This window comes from Alligator mississippiensis, chromosome 6 (assembly GCF_030867095.1).
Source record: "Alligator mississippiensis isolate rAllMis1 chromosome 6, rAllMis1, whole genome shotgun sequence".
Lineage (NCBI taxonomy): Eukaryota > Metazoa > Chordata > Crocodylia > Alligatoridae > Alligator > Alligator mississippiensis.
The window spans coordinates 56,861,993-56,879,579 of NC_081829.1; the positions used below are offsets into that span (position 1 = coordinate 56,861,993).

The following is a 17,587-nucleotide window of genomic DNA, read 5'->3' on the forward strand; positions in this document are numbered from 1 at the left end:
TGAGGGATACCTCAAGTCAAACCACAGTTGAGAATCACTATTCTAGCCCAAGCAGGGGAGTCAGGATGTGCTAATTCTGATAGTACCCAAAATAAAGATCAGGGAAACAGAACTTTGAAAAATATGCTAGGACTTCTTCATATCCCATAGGGAGGAAAGACGGTACAAACACATTCTCCAAGTGACCTAACAGATATGGGAGAAAAGAAAGAAAGATTCTGTGGAAAGGATATTAGGAGAATGCAAAAGAACAGGGAGAAAGTGTTTGTGAGAACAGGAATGAGTGTGCAGGAGAGAGGCCTCCCTTCCCCCTACCGCTGAACCCACACCAGTTCCCAGAGTAACCTGAATGCTGGATTCAGTGAATAGAGGCCAGCAGGCAGACTGTACCATTCTGGCTTTCAGCAGGGGAAGGTGAGAGCTAACACAGGCACATGCTGCACTGAGAATACCAGTTCCATCCTAAATCCCCTCCCGAGAGACACCATCATCTCCAAGCCCTGGAAAGAATCTTAGCCCAAGGAATAACCAAAAAGTGTGTAGCTTCTAGAGCGCAGGAGTGCTTTAAGGTTAGTGGGTGCTTTTAAGTTACTCAAACTTTGTCTGTTCTTGCTAGCCCCAGCCCCTAGCTACCATTTCCCCCCAGCCCACCTTCCCCTCACTCCACCCCCAAGTTGTAAAGGGCTGGAAGGCATGGGAGTCCACGCAGGGAGAAAGGAGATGCCCCCTGGAGATCTAGAGTAAGTGATAGCCCGGGGAAGAGATGCAACTGCCTGGGATTGTCCTGGAAACACACCAGCAGCTGCAGGAGCAGGCAGGGGGAAACCAACCAACTGATGATCTGCACTAAGTCTGAAGAAGTGCTCGGCAGCCTGTGGTAGTGGGGTTACACAGCTCTTCCTGGGGACAGCTTCTAAGGAAAAGGTCAGTGCAGTGAATTCCTTTTCATCAAGACACCTTCTCTCCTGCTCCCACTCTTAAAAGGCTCACTGTTGGGGATGGGATCTGGTCTGGGATGGTCCTGAAATAAGGTTATTGCAGCCAAACTTGGTGTATTCATGGTCACTATCCTGTTCTCCTGTTTAAGATATCCCAGTGTGGGAGGGCTAGACTTGCATGAATGGCTAAGTAGTCAAAAAGCCCCAAGGTGAATCAGTTCCATCTTTGCAGGTTAGTATAAACTGCATAGAATTGGACTAATAAACCAGTGAAGCATTCACTGTTGATTCCAGAAATGTTGCCACATGCCTGCAGTGGCTCAGGGCAGAAGGGGGTGGGGTGGGGTGGGGTGGGGTTGGGGGGCGCTAGAGCGTGCAGCTTGGTGCTGGAGCAGACAGCTTGGGCCAAGGCTAGCCAACCCACCTTGGAGGGTGGGGGGTGTTGCAGGGGAGGTGCATCCTTGGATTCTGGGGGACTGTGAGCTAACTTGAATCCAGAGGGGATCTGGGACAGAAGTTCAACAAACTGATTTAACTTAAATCAGTTAAGTCTGTTACTACATCCATTCAGATTTATCTTAAGCTGGTTTTGGCCATTTTGAAAGTGGTTTATGTGCACTGAACTTGTTCTGTTACAGATTTGAATCAGTTTTCGACCACTTATACCAGTTTAGAGGCAATTTATTTCCCTAGCCCTTAGGTTTGTCGGGAAGACAGTGGGGCAGCCAAATGCAGTTGATTATGATCGGCTCCAGTTGAGTAATCAGTACCAACACATTTAGTTTCCTAAAACTTTGTGCTTGTTAGTTCCAGACTCAAACATGACATTTTCCTCCCTTTTCCAGGTAGGTGATGGGTTTTGCATATTAAGAAACATAGGTTTGCTGCAGAAGGCATCACCAATTTTGTGAGATGATGGGAAGGGAAAGAACGAAGGCCCCTTTGCAGCAATGTGACACAACAGCAGAAGGCACCAGAAATAACTGCCTCGTAAAAAATTGGATGTGGTGGTGAGACTGCAAAAAAAACAACCATAAAGCCACTATCTTCAAGAAGATAAAGTCGCTATTTTCGAAAAGTGGCTTTATCTTAAAAAAACGGCTTGATGCCCACCTTGCTGGGGTCATCTGACCCCAGCAGTCTTTCCTGCCCAAGTGCAGGGAGGCTTGACCCGATGATCTTGTAAGTACCCTTCTAGCCCCTAACATCTATGAATCTATACATAAAAAAGCAGAGAACTAGCCCAAGTCAAATACCTGCTATTTAATGAGATGGAGGAGAGAGAGCAGTGTTCTTACTTAGTTCAGAAATTATATTTTTCTTCTTTTGTTGTGAAAATGTTGCACAGTAAAACCCTTGGGTCACTTTCCCAGCCTTCAGCTGCAGATCCCAAAACATGATCCCAGGTCCAAATCATAGACATAGCAGACCTGTGCCAGTCACTTCACACTATGTGAAACTGAACAGGGATGGCGTTTCCTTTGGCTGCTGGCAGACAGATTGTTCTGCAATCGGCCTTTCATTAACACTGCTGGATTTCTCTACCTAATTGTGCCTGCTGTGTTAGCCTCACAGACTAGCAACTGTGGAGCATAAGGGTATGCTGAAGGCAAAGCTGTGGGTAATGGGTTATCCAGGATGGTTAAAAATATTGTTAGGCAAATCATTTGTTAACACGCTTAAAGAAATAATTCATCAAATTAATTTCATAAAGTCTGTAAATAATATATTTGACCCACTATTTTTTTAAAATGATTTGTCTCCTCTGGTTGTACATATGATTGAACTGAAGCTGTGTCAAATTCAAATGGATACTTGCCATTTCTTCCCTGCTATTCATTCAGCTCTAGTAAGAAATTCCAGCTGCAACCTTGGTTGGATTTCTTGATATAAAGCTGTAATATAGTCCCGCAATTAAGTGAGGAAGGGCTTTGATTTGGTGCTGCAGCACAATTTTTTTTTTCTTAAGATGGGGGGTAGGAGTCTGTATGGAAGAGGTTCTCATTCCTTCTTTGACATGCAGGGTCATGGCATTTCTCATCACCAGCTCTATATGGGTACACCAGAGCCATGTTAGAAACAAACAAGGGATTACCAAATGTAAGCGAATAAAGGAAGAAATGAGATAAGGAAAGGATCTTAGAGAGAGTGCAAGAATGTTTTTGTCAGACCTTTGTGCCTGTTTTAGTTTAGGTTTTGTATTATTTCCTGTCCTAGGAATCCAACAATGAAAATTAAAGTGGGGCATCTCAGTAGTGGAAAAAATATTATAAAATAATAATTATAAAATTATTATAAAATACGTGCACAAAGTGAGCTGATTTATAAGAGAGCTTCCACTATTTGGGTCAGTGGTGGAGGGCCAAATTCAGTCTTAGTTTCACAATGCAATTGTGAAATAGCTTCACTGAAGTGGTCACAAGGCTACTCACTGGTAGTAACCAAGAGTGGAATTTGGAGCGCAGAGGCTAGCATAAGTGATTTATATCTGCAATATCCTTAGTTTATTCTGAGCTCCATAATGGAGCTCTTTAAAGACCTGAAAAATCAAAAGAGAATCACAAAAAGCAGAAACATGGATACATTGCTAAGGATGAAGACAAAATAATAAACACAATAATACAGGGACAACATTAGAAAGACTAAAGAACAGAATGAGTTACAACCAGCAAGGGACATAAAAGGCAATAAGGGAAGATTACTTTTTACCATCTTTAATTTTCCCTGAGCCTGAGGAAGGGCACGGCTGCCCAAAAGCTTGCAAAGATATTTTTTGGGGATTTCTTAGTTGGTCTAATAAAAGGTATCATCTCTGAACCAAGAGTTCTAGAGTTTTGCATTTCTTAGAAGAGAAAGAAAGCTCATGGAAAATATAGGTCCGTTACATAACTGGCAAGGGGAATAAATTATGCATGACAGAGAGAAAACTGAAGTGTATTTTTCACTTTAGTTTTTACCAAAAGGTTAACAGTAGCCAAATGGTTAACACAATTTCAACAACAAAGGGGTAGATATGCATACCAGACTAGGAAAAGAACAGGTTAAAAAACCAGTAAGGCCCAAGGAAATCTATGTAGAGTGCTTAAGGAACTAGTCAAAGATGCCTTTAAATTACTTACTATCTTTGAAAACACATGGAAGGGTGAGACCACAAGATACTCTGCTGAGCAGACGAGGGAAATATAATCTATTTGAAATTACTCTAAATTGGGGATACAACTGTTGTAAAGCAATACTCAGAGAAGCTATCAGTGGTTTCACTGTCATTCTGGGAGGACATATTAAGTGGAGTTGTGAAGGGATATGTTTTAGAGCTGACTCTTCAATATTTTCTTTAACTATGTGGAGGAGCAAATAGAGAATGCACTTATACAATCTGCAGATGACACTGAACCAGGAGTGTTTTAAGCTGTTTGCAGGACAGGATTAGACTTCAAAATTACCTTCATGAACTGAAAAAATGAACTACATTTTGTAAGAGAAGTTAAGGGGGAAATATAAAAAGGGGAATAACAGGTTAGGCAACAGCACTGCAAAAAGGATCTTCATGAATCAACTAAACAGGAGTCAATAATAATGATGTTCCTGCAATAACCTGATTATCAGGAGTATCATATATGTGACACAGGAAGTAACTGATAGATGACCTTTTGAGACCTGTTTCAACCTACCATTTCTGAGTCTTCTGAATAACAGCTGTTCTAATCCCAGTACTGGTTACCCAAAGCATTCAGAATTCATGAATCAACTCCTCCCATAATTATAAGATTGGTTTAAAACCCGATATTTTAAAATCTAGTATATTTTAGGCTTCTGTTTTCATTGCTTCTGGCTTATGAACCTCTGGGGTGCTTCTGAATTCACATGTTCAAGCCTGCCTTTGCAAAGATGACAGCTAAGAATTTACTTATTTAAAAAAAAAAAGCCTGAGCTCTGTACAGCCTTTGATAATGCATCTCTGAAAATGATACAGATACCCATCTGACTGGGTCAATGAGAAAAAAATGACTCACAGCCCCCTTCCTTCCTAAGCCAGATGACAATGGAATTGCCATAAAGGCAATGTGAAGAGTGCCTTGTGTCCCTTGTGTCCCTCTGGTATCCAGGTTGTAGCCATATTGATCTAGAGGCAAAAGCAATCAGAACCCATGGTAGAGGTGATACCTTTTATTAGACCAATTAGATTTTTGCAAATAAAGGGTGTTTTTTTTGCAAAAATCTTGTTGGTCTAATAAAAGATATCACCTCTACCATGAGTTCTGATTCCTTGTGTCCCTCTGAGGCATTCTCTGACAGTAGCACTGGTGGTCTCCAAGGCTAGAGACAGACATTCAAAAAGCCCAAGTGTAAATTGATTCAATTTTTGCAGGTTAGTCTAACCTGGCTAGGCTAAACCAGTTTGTAACTACAGGTTAGGGACAGACTGGTTTAACCCCGTAACAGAACAGATGTTCAGTGCACCTAAACCAGTTTGAAAATGGCTGAAACAAGTTTGAGATAAACCTGGTTGAATGTAGTATCAGACTTAACTAATTTGGGTCAAACCCGTTTATGCAATGTCTGTCCCAGCCTCTTTGCTGGTTGAAGATAAACCAGACTCCCCCAGCATCCCCGCATGCATCTTTGGGCTAGGTGGGGCTCTCTGCTCCACAGCAGGGCTGGCCCTTCCCCTCTGCTCCCTTGCTGGAGCTTGGCAGAGACTGCAGGCATCTGCCTGGCTTCTCCTCACTAAGCAGGGATTATTCCCCCAACCCTCTGCCTTATACCTCTCAGCATTAGCTAGGAGACCACATGCTGGCTACAGTCTGTGCTGTGGCAGAGACAAAGGCAGACAGGCTTTTTAGAGGTAATCACTAGGTAGCTTAATGTCTTTCCTTGGAAACCTATTTAAGAAGAGCTTGAACTAATGGAGAGGTTTGTTTTCTTAATGGTTGATTAACACTGAGTTAGGGGTGATAAACAGTTCCTGCTGGGCCACTCAGGATGGGGCCTGGCTATGCCCCACCCCCAGCTCAGCCTGTGGAAGGGAAGGGAGGGCTGCTTTAGCACCCCTCAGGTTCTAGCCTGAGCCATTGCAGGCATGTGCCTGCATTTCATCAGTCCAGAGGGGATGTCTGTACAGTTACAAACCAGTTTATAGTTTCATAGTTGGTAGGGTTGTAAGGGACTTGAACAGATCATCTTGTCCGCCCCCCTGCCATGGGCAGGAAAGAATGCTTGGGTCAGATGACCCCAGCAAGGTGCCTATCTAGCCTCCTTTTGAAGACCCTCAGGGTAGGAGTGAGCACCACTTCCCTTGGAAGTTGGTTCCAGATCCTAGCTGCCCTAACTGTGAAGTAGTGCTTCCTGATATCTAGCCTGAATCTACTCTCCTAGCCTGGTTAGATTAATCTGCAAAGATTGAATCAATTCAGGCTCGGGCTCTTTGAATATCTGTCCCTAGCCACAGACATCCCAGAAATGCAGACACATGCCTGCAGTGGCTCAGGCTAGAAGCCCCGGGGGTGGCAGAGCAGCCCTCCCTTCTATTCCACAATTCTGAGCTGAGGGGGCGTGGCCAGGGCCAGGAAAGACAATCTGACTAGGGAGGGGGATCCCCCTGCCTCTGACCAGCTCAGCAGGGAATTGATAGCACAGTGTTTATCAGCCCATTAAGAAAACAACAGAGGGATATTACCAGCTACTTATTGATTCTGCTTTTGTCCTGTCTGCCACAGCATGGACTGTAGCCAGCATGTGGTCTGCTAGCCAATGCTGTGTGCCTGTGTAAGGCAGAGGGTATGGGGCAATCCCTGCTTAAAGGACAGGGAGAGACCAGAAGCCAGGCAAATGCCCGCAGTCTCTGCCAGAGCTCCAGCCAAGGAGCAGAGGGGAGGGGAGGGGCAGCTCTGCTGTGGAGCAGAGAGCCCCACCCAGCCCAGAGAGCATGCCAGGATGCTGGGAGACTCTGATTTAACTTAAACCAGCAGAGTCTGGGACAGACATTGATTGCATAAACCGGTTCAACTCAAATCAGTCAAGTCTGATACTACATTCAACCAGGTTTATCTCAAACTGGTTTCGACCATTTTCAAACTGGTTTATGTGCACTAAATATCTGTTCTGTTACAGGTTTAAACCAGTTTCTGATCACTTAAACCAGTTTATGTATAATGTCTGTCCCTAGCCTAATGCACTACAGTAACTATTTTTGCATTCTCCTATGCCTGAGGAAGAGTGTGTGTGCCTAAAAGCTTGGAAATAAAGAGAATTTTTTTTTTGCAACTGTCTAGTTGATCTAATAAAAAATATTGCCTTTTGCACACTGACTTCTTGTATTCTACAGCAACTCATGACTTCCTGGATGAGGAAAGTAATCTTTCTTAAATTTACACTGGCTTTCATTCAGAGTTAAAGTTGCAGCAGTGCAGCTTACATGTATGGCTACTAGGGCTGTGTGAAATGGCAGTGTTCCATTTCAACTAGTGTTTCAACATTTTGATGGAACAGCGTTGCATTTCAAATTCTGTTTCAATTTGAAACAGCTGTTCCATTTTGTTCCGTTGAAACAGGTTTGCAATGGCGAAACTGTTTTGACATTTTGCCCATATGATATAATGGAGAAGGACAAAACAGCCTATACCTTTGTCATTTCTGGCTTGATTTAGATGAAACTTGCAGGAATGCTAGCCTTTGCTGAGGCCACAAAGCCTGCGAAGTTTCAAGGAGATAGGTGCAGGGGGTTCAGGGAAACAGCACCCCAAAAACATGAAAGCAAAACTCATGTCACATGTAAGTGTTACACCACAGTGGGGTCAAAACTGCAGGCTTGCTAGCCCCTGTGGAGGCCACAAAGCCTGCCAAGTTTCAAGGAGATAGGTGCAGGGGTTTGGGGGAATCTGTACCTCAAGCTGCAGACAAGCAAAACTCATGACATGGGTGACACTGCGTGTGTGTTAAGGCACAGCAGGGTGAAAACTGCAGGCATGATAGCCCCTGTTGAGGCCATGACTCCTGCCAGCTGTCAAGGAGATAGGTGCAAGGGTTCTGGGGCCCTGCACCCCTAGCTGTTGACAGGCAAAACTTGTGACATGGGTGCTTGTGCTAGCTAGCTATTGTGTTACACAATCAATCATGATTCACTCAGGGTCCAGCTCAATACACAGTAGCTAATGAGGATAATGAGTTAATGAGCAAGGATTAACACCTACAAAACCACAAGACTAAGGAGAGAAAAGAATCAATACAGAGCCAGGAATTGCTTCTGCCCCAAGACAGAGACAGTCAGTTGCACAAGCACCCGTTTTGCTTTCAAGAATTTGGGGTTCAGTTTCCCCCAAACCTCTGCACCTATCTCCTTGAAACTTGACACACTTTGTGGCCTCAGCAGGGGCTAGCATGCCTGCAGTTTTGACCCTGCTGTGGCTTAACGAATACACGTGACATGAGTTTTGCTTTCAGATTTTGGGGTGCGGTTTCCCTGAACCCCCTGCACATATCTCCTTGAAACTTGGCAAGCTTCACACCCTCAGAAGGGGCTACCATTACTGCAAGTTCATCCAAATCAGGCCAGAAATGACAAAGTTATAGGCTGTTTTGTCCTTCTCCATTATAACCTATGGGTGAACCGTCGAAATAGCGTTGAAATGGCGAAACGTTTTGACTTGCCTCATTTTGTTTCGAGGCTGTTTTGACTATATCTGTTCTGTTTCAAGTTTGCTGTTTTGACCTTGAAACAGGTCGAAACAGCGTCAAAACAGAACTGGCAGCAAAATTTTGCACAGCCCTAGTGGCTACAAAACTGCAAATGCAACCGTTACATTGGAGTTGATGCCCTCCTGAGTGACAGCACTGCTGTCCTACAACTGTTAAAAAGTACATTTCTCCCTAGCCTTACATACAGCTCCTTCCACTGCAGCAGGGCAGCTTTGGGACCTGCAGAGGATGCTGCCTCTTCCCTGGTGCGTGGAAGGCAATTTCTCTTTCTGAAAGAATTGTGAATAAACTTCTTTCATGAGCAGCACTTCCAGAGGGGATGGGAAGAGCAGAGCTTGAAACAAAAGCGAGCATGTCTTTATAAACCTGGAAAACACAGCCTGTGGGTGGGAGGAGGGGCTGCCCTGCGACATAGATCTGAGCTCACATTTAGTGAGATAAATGGAGATCCAGGAGTGCTGTGAATGAGGGGAATGAGGGCTTGATACAGCATCACAGAGGGACTGAATTACAGCAGTGTATACTGAATCTCAGGTGTGTCCATTTAGTGTATGCTCTTTGTCATACTGAACAGATGCTGTCAGCCACAGATATTTTAGGGGCTGCCTGGCTAAGCCAGTAATGACACCATGTTAAAGATTGCAAAGGAACAACACAACATGATTATTTACCGAGTGTGTGCATGTGTGTAAAATGTTGTTGCCCGTTTTTATTAATAGATGTGTCTGAAATGTACAGACACGTAAGAAATTGGCCTCCTGCATGTGTTTAAAATGTGCTTTACAACTGCCTGTTTGCCGTTCTAGTACCTCAATCATTTGCATGGTAAATATTTTGCAATTGTTAATTCCTCTTGGCAGAAATACATAGAAGACTTTTCCCCCCAAACTGTGGTCTTGTTGGTGCCAGGATATGTGCGCATTCATATGCTTCAGGATGTATTTAACATATCGGGTGCAGGGTTTATATTGAAAATGATGACGGTGACAAGTAAAAAGGACTTCACACACACTTTTTTCTGCTTCCAGAGGGACAGAAAGTTAACTTCTTGGTTGGATAAGACTTCTACAGACTTCTGTAGCCTATACCATGACTGGTACAACAGTGTAAAGCTCAAGCTCCTATAGAAACCGACTCTTTAATATTAACTTGGTATAAAAATGAAGGCTACATGTGGGCAGCTCACTTTGTATAAGTAGCCCTTTGTACTTTACTAAATTCAACTCTCAAGTGATTTGTTACAAGTCTCTCAACTAGCTTAATTGAGAGTTTTCGCATTATCAGTGAAATCACTAGTAGGCTTTGACAGCCACTAGTTTGTAAGTTAAGTCTAGCCTGTGAATCAGATTTTGGCCCTGCTATGGCTGCTTTGACTTTCTCGGGCAACGCAAAGCAAACACAATGCTGTCTGAGGTGGCTGCAAAGGATTCCACCTACTTGAAGATGATCTGAATGATACAAGACTGCTTTAGATCAGTGGTTCTCAATCGTTTGGGACTCAAGGCACCCTTAATTAAATTTGAGATAACCCTCCATAATTTGTGTGAATAGAATCACACCCCATTTAAAAAACTAATTTAATTATTACAATCTTGTGGAGGGGCTGGGCAGGGAAAGGGAGATGAGTCGCAAATGGAGCCTGAGCCTGCCCTTACCTGCTTACCTCTTCACATCTCCTGATACATCCCTCAGAGGATCTTGTGGTACCCCAGGTTGAGACTCACTGCTGTGGATACTGCTACACTCATTTATAGAAGGACTTCATCATAAGGATGTAGCTGGAAAAATTTGTATGGGCTGGCTAAGGTTTAAAAACACTGCGACTGAGGAAGGGAATGTTCAGAATGACAAGTATGACAAGGAGGGCTCTAAGCACAGAGAGAAAGCAAGCTAGTAGGTCTGTAGCAAAAGCTAGTAGGTCTGTAGCTAATGTGCTGAACTGGGACTGAGATCTTTTTAACTCCCTCCTCTGCCACAGATTTACTATGTGATCTCAGGCAAGTTACTTAATCTTTCTGCTTCACAGGTGTAAAGTAGAAATAACGACACTTTGTTGTCTGTCTTATTCATTTTAGACAGAGCTGGGAGTGATGACTATATAGGGTGCCTGACACTTCCTGTCATAAGACCTTGTTTTTACTTCAACTGTGTGGGTTGAAGTTTTCTGGGTCAAGGCTTTGACCCAGGCTGATTTTTTCTTTTCTTTCTTTTTTTGGGGGGAGGTAATATGTCAATCCAAACAGCTGAGTCATGTCCAAGAACAAAGCTGGGGGGGGGGGGGTGGAGGGTAGATAATTTTTTTTGTGATTTCTCAGTTGGTCTAATAAAAGGTATCATCTCTGAACCAAAAGTTTTAGAGTTTTGCGTTTCTTTTTGTCTGAGACCAACATGGCTACCAAGTACATTTTTGGGAGGGAAATACATCTTTTCCATGTTGAGAATTCTTAAGATCCTCCCTTGAAAGGCTGTAGCCTCCCCTCCTACATTCTTTGGGAACTAGGATCTAAGTGGTGGGTCTGCCTTTTGCCTTCTCTACAAAACCTGCTCAAATTGGGCCAAGTTTTAATCCTGTGTAAAAATCACAGGTTCCTCATGCTCAGTAGAAATCTGATAAATTGCCTAGAGTCAATCTGCACTGGACATGCTCTGCCCCAGGGCTGAGCATGTCCTTCCATGCAACTGCAGCTCAAGACTGCTGCAAGCAGTGCTGGGCTAGGGCTTTAGAAGAATGTGTTCTTTTCTTTTCTGTTATTTCAATAAGGTGGGAGCAGACTGGGAGTGGCAAGGGGACCACTGCCTCATTCATTGTACAGGACAGACCTGCTCTGGGCATGTGTCAGGATTGTGTAGTTAAGAAGAACTGTCATCTCTCATTGCAGAAGTTGTCAGGTCTATAGGCATCTTATATTCATCATATTCATTTAAAATAGTGGCTTAGTATGTAATTTAGATGGTGAACCATGCAGACAGTGACTGTCTTTTATGTGGATATAGCACCCAGCATTGTGGAGAGCCAACATGTACTGGGGCTTTTGAAGGCTACTGTAATATTTAATCACATGTATACGTAATGATTTTAAAAATTACTTAGCTGACCTGTCTCCTATCCATTTCCTAAAGTGGAAAGGAAACATACTACAAGTTAAATGACTATCTAAGCAATCTGTGTGAAAGCCATGGGAGTGCAGCGAATGCCTATAAAATGGTGATTGCAAAAATCAAACCCTAACTGTCCTGTGATGCTTTAGGAAGGAGTTAATCAGCATTCACAAAAATGCCTGGCTTTCTCTATAAGGTTGGCTTCCTTCTTCCCTTTTCCTGAATATAAGAACAAGAAATCAGTCTCATTTCTACATCTGAAAGAAATGACTCCACAAATAATCTCTTCCACAGCGGGTTACAGGCCATAGCTATTAAAAGGGCTTACTCTTAAAAAGGAAAAAAAAAATCCTCTACCTGCCACTGCAGGACCCTGCCCTGCTGTGGACCAATCTACTGACCCTTTAATACTCTCCCTCCCCACTGGCTTCTCTGCAGGAAGGTGAAGTGTAATTAAGCTTTAACTCCAGTACCCGCTCTTAGGTTGGAAAGTTCCCTGAGAACAAGAAAAGAGGGGGCAAGTCTATAATGGTATATCAACGCTGGCTGGGCACCGGAATTTGGCACTATTTCCACAGCACTGCGTCTGCAAGCAGGGATGCTGCCTGCATTGGTTGTCACTTGCTTTGGAGACAGCCAGGAGCGAGATGACTGAATGGAACCTCGCAGGCAGTCATGTGACAGATTTTATTTAACAGAGAATGGAAAAGTAGTTCCTTTTGTGCCCTGATTAACATAGGGTTGATTTCAGCAAGAACTCTTCTTGGTAACATGCTTTAGTAATGGAATTTAGATCATCAGTCTCAGGAGACTTTGCTGAAAAACCAATGCCTGGTCTGCACTGAATCAATCTGAGTCAACAGAATATAACACACAGATGAATTCCCCTTACTGGTGTGGTCAGGAAGTTATTCTTTACCCCTGCAAAACTTCTGATGAAAACTTAATTTTGATTTTTTTTGTGGATAGTTACTGTTTCTTTTTGAAGGGGATTTACCCCTCCCATCAATAAATACAATTTGAGAAAATTTCTGATGTATCCAGAAATTCTGTTACAAATATTTTAATGAAAGCATTTTCATGGACTCACAGACTTATACTTCCTTACTGAGCTCCACACATAGGTATTCCTTAGTAATATCAGCACTAAGGAAGTGGCATATGGGGGGCTGCAGTGAGGGTGCATTTTGCCTTGCAGCAGGCAGGTTATATGCAGATATACAGCATACCCTTTTATCATGTATTCCTTTTAACAGTTTTTCTCTTTTACAGCAGGTGCTTACTTTAGGACAAGGGTATCAAAGAGATGGCATGTGGAGCCACATCATTCAACTCTCAAGGAGGCCAGTCTGGAATGCCTCCCCCCACCCAAATCCTTTATCCAGTGCCTCTCTGGCTAGTCCAGGACATGAGCCACACATGGCCACAGCTCCAGCTGGTCCAGGGCAAGCACCACATGTGATGTGGGTCCTGGAGCGGGCACTGCATGCAGTGTGGTCCCAGACTGGCCAAAGTGGGTGCTGGATCTGGCATAGAGGGAACATCTACCCCAGACCAGCTGGAGTGGGTGCCATGTGTGGCACAGTCCTGGACTGGCTGAAGGAAGTGCTGCGGGTGCTGGATCTGATATGAGGGGGGAAGAGATGGGGGTCTGTGGGTCAGATCTGGCCCATGGGATTGGACCTGCACCACTCATTTCACCTGTGGACCAGTCCCATGCCACTCATCTGGCCCATGGGGCCAGAGGAGTTTGACACTCCTGGTTTAAGGCATAGAACTTTTAATAGATCTATGCTATGATCTATTAAGTTTAGGGCTCTTTTGGGGTACCCTGGGAAAACAGATCCATAGCCTTGCAGCTTATACTTACTTTCTGGAGAGTCCTACTTTCCGACTGTATCAGCCAGAGTCATTTTTTTTATTAAAAAAGAATAAAGAGCCACACAACTTGCTCGAGGGTAGCAGAGTTAGGAGTCGAGTGCTAAGAGGTGCATATTCCACTAGGCTGACAGACTCCATGGAAATTCAGTTACCCTCTCATTTCCTGGGACAGCAAAAAAATCTCTAAATCATTTGGGGGTCAATTTTAGTTTGGTAAAAGATGCTGTGTTGACAGCCCAATAGATGGAAGTCCTCTCTTTATCCATAGGACACCTACAACACAACTTCTCCGCTCACTGTCCTGCAAACTTCCTGTAGCCTCGATTTGGACAGGCTACCCCTACAGATGACAGCATCATTCTGTCTCTAATTTCATTCCTTGTTGATGGTAGCCACATGGATACCAACTGACATAAGTTAGCCATTTTCTAGGTAAATCCGCCCTCCTATCTTACAGGGGCCACCAAACAGCCTATTGATAAACTCACTTTATTTTTGTTTATGTTGTGCTTTGCAGGAAAGATGAACACAGAAGAAGCTGGGAATGAGACCTCTCCAACTCTAAGTATTCTTGAATTCATAGCTACTGCAACTAACTTGGTCCCACTGAGCTCTGGGCCCCCAGTGGAGAAGTCAGACCCTCTGCCTATCATCATTGTACTCATCTGCATCTTCCTTCTCCTGGCCACCTGTCTTATCTTCGTTACTCTTTGCAAACCAGCAGCACTGGACCAGTCCCGCTATGGACCACATGAGTGCATGCCCTACCACCCAGAGGATGCCAGCGAACCGCAGCTGAGGCTCTGGAAGCGGCTGGGCTCCCTGAGGCGTTCCATAAACAGCTTCCGACGGAGCCAGCCTGTCTCCCAGAATCATCGGACCTGTCCAAGAAGGCCACCAGCTGCCCAGGACTGGGACTTCATGGAGTCCACTAAAATGTGATGCTGCTGTTCCTCTACAATTCTGCTTCAGAAACCAGTGCACCTCCCAGTATCTCAGATCATTTACTACTATCAATAAGATCTCAAATCATCCAAAAACACTTGGAAGACTAGAAAGGAAGCAGCCTTTGGATTCTCATAACTGACAGCATAGGAGCATGACATTTTGTAACACTTGGATGGATCCAAACAGGGCTAACGGGGACTTTTCCTGGGGTCCTTTAACCTGGTACTAGACACCAGCAGTGACATATGACCAGCAGTACTGGCTTAGGGAAGTGTTTGACTGACGCATCACTAATTCTTAAATTTCTGCTTGGAAAGTGTCCCCTGCTGTTAACATGTCTTTGTTTATCCAAGTTTTGGTAGTTTGAAGTCTTTATTCCATCCCTTTTATAATAAAGCATGTTCATGCTGATGTTAAAATATCTGACTCTCTTCAGAAACCTTAGTCAATAAAACTCCTAGTTCAGAGAATTCCTAGTTCTGTGCCTCTGGGTGGCACAGAGGTGGAAAGGGATCTTGGAGTCCTAGTGGACTCCAAGATGAACATGAGTCGGCAGTGTGACGAAGCCATCAAAAAAGCCAATGGCACTTTATCGTGCATCAGAAGATGCATGATGAATAGGTCCAAGGAGGTGATACTTCCCCTCTTTTCGGGCGCTGGTCAGACTGCAGTTGGAGTACTGCATGCAATTCTGGGCGCCACACTTCAAGAAGGATGCGGATAACCTGGAGAGGGTCCAGAGAAGGGCCACTCGTATGGTTAAGGGCCTGCAGACCAAGCCCTATGAGGAGAGACTAGAGAAACTGGACCTTTTCAGCCTCCGCAAGAGAAGGTTGAGAGGCGACCTTGTGGCTGCCTATAAGTTCATCACGGGGGCACAGAAGGGAATTGGTGAGTATTTATTCACCAAGGCGCCCCCGGGGGTTACAAGAAACAATGGCCACAAGCTAGCAGAGAGCAGATTTAGATTGGACATTAGGAAGAACTTCTTCACAGTTCGAGTGGCCAAGGTCTGGAACGGGCTCCCAAGGGAGGTGGTGCTCTCCCCTACCCTGGGGGTCTTCAAGAGGAGGTTAGATGAGTATCTAGCTGGGGTCATCTAGACCCAGCACTCTTTCCTGCTTATGCAGGGGGTCGGACTCGATGATCTATTGAGGTCCCTTCCGACCCTAACATCTATGAATCTATGAGAGAAGAGGAACTCCCAAAGGTTTTGCCAAGGACAGAAAGACTTCACGCTCTTCTACTTACGAAGAAGCAAAAGTTTCTTTCCAGCCAGGTGTGGGACTGTGGCTTAACTGCAGAGAACTGTTCCCTTAACTTTAACCCAGGATAGGTGGAGGGAAACAGATGCAGCTCAAGGCACTGTATTTAGCTTGCAAGGAGGTAGGAGTCAGAAGAAATGCCTTGCAGGTGTTGTTAGGTTTAGAGTCTCCCTTCAGATGTTTGGCTAAACAGCTGATCCAGGAGTGGAATTTGAGCTGCCAAAAGTTTCTTTTCCACTACAGTGTCACCCCACAGCAATCTTAACCCCCTCAATGCTGTGACAGGTCGCTGCCACACTGAGTGGCACATCATCATGATGCTGTGCTATTAATGTGGACATTTTATGGGAAAGAGTGATGTCCTGTAAGCACTGCTTACAAAATAGGTATGTTCTTTTAAAATAAGGATGTGGAGCATCCCAAGCACTGTTGGGCTCTGGGAGTCCTCTCTGTTATTCCCAAGGTGAAGGGCTCCTAGGTACTTATGAATGAGGAGATAAATGGAAACCTAATAGTGCTCGACAGGTCTATCTCTGGGTCACTGAGCATATGAAGCTTTGCTAAACCCACCTAAATTCAACTAATACAATATTTTTTAGTTCTTTTGTATTTTTTTCTCTCTTAAATAAGCAGTAGCCTTTAATTCTAGTAAGAAAAGATGAATACCTGCTCTTATAAGAATCCCTACTGGGGTTCTGGGGAGTTTTTACCACTGGGCTCCAGGGGATCTTTTGCCTTTTAACTGTTAACAGTGACCCCTTTCTAGGAAATGCTGAGAAGTAGGGTTTGAGGATGGGTGGAAGGGGAGCTGAGATTTTTTTTACTTCAGATTCACAAACATGTCTGGAGGTGTTGCTTCCAGGTCTGAAATGGGGAGAGGTCCAGTAGACACCTATAAGAAGCTGTTGTAGGCAGTTCAGATGCTGCTGCTTAATTTCTTTTGGAAAATGCTGGCTAAAGTCATGCAGGGCATCTTTTCACACATGCTTCAGGATGTGGAGGAGAAAGAAACAGAGCTCTGCTGCTCTAATCAAAATGCCCACAGCATCACATGTACTCAGTGTCTTGCACTTCAAAATGCTGGCAAGGGGGTGCTTTAACTAAAGCTTGCCCCTGAAATGTGGAGATGTGACACCAAGGCTGCTGGAGTATTCTAAACTAGTCACAGCAGACTTGATTGAGTCTGCTGTGGCAGGGCAATTGGGATGCCTGCCTCATCAAGAGATCAGGTAGCCTGCGAAGCTGCTGGCAGGTGCGGACCAGGGCTAATTGATGTAAGAAGCCTAGTGAGAGGCTGAGGGTGGGACCAGCAAGTGTCCAGGGGCCTAGTGAGAGGCTAAGCGAAAGAGAACAATGAGGATGCCATCTGCGAGGCATGGGGCACAGTGTAGAGGAGGAACTGAGCCATGCAATTAGCCCATAAGGCAGGGACCACAGTGCACCTGGTGGTCATTTGACAGTAATTTGGGAAACCCTGGGGCAGCCTCCTTCATAATAATAATAAACATCACGGTGACAGAAGGGGTGATTGTCCAGAAAGTAAGGGTTGCAGGGACTCCAGGGGTTTCACAGCCATGCTTGGAGAAGCATTCTGCCACCTGTGCTAATTAGAATGCATTGGAGCAGGCGTTGGGCAAGTGTATAGGTGATCACAACATCTAAACAAGTGACTTGGGCTAACAGCCAGAATCTCACCACATAACAAATGCTGGCCCCTCAAGTGGATGACAGAAGCTAGGTATACTACACATACTGTAAATG

The 17,587-nt window shown here is 44.4% G+C and overlaps 2 protein-coding genes across 4 annotated transcripts in view; one reads left to right on the top strand and one right to left on the bottom strand.

The window, feature by feature from the left end:
- The window catches only part of CDH23 (cadherin related 23), a 565,943-nt gene that overhangs the window by 120,255 nt on the left and 428,101 nt on the right, over nt 1-17,587 (bottom strand). The window lies entirely within an intron of this gene.
- On the top strand, nt 416-14,982 carry C6H10orf105 (chromosome 6 C10orf105 homolog). Of its 2 annotated transcripts, none has more exons than XM_019484354.2 (2): nt 416-569; nt 14,131-14,982. In XM_019484354.2, the coding sequence occupies exon 2, from the start codon at nt 14,136-14,138 to the stop codon at nt 14,553-14,555; it is 420 nt and encodes a 139-aa protein (XP_019339899.1). In that variant the 5' UTR covers nt 416-569; nt 14,131-14,135; the 3' UTR covers nt 14,556-14,982. The 2 variants fall into 2 exon arrangements, with proteins under 2 accessions (XP_019339899.1, XP_006269998.1); XM_006269936.3 differs by lacking the exon at nt 416-569 and adding an exon at nt 576-924.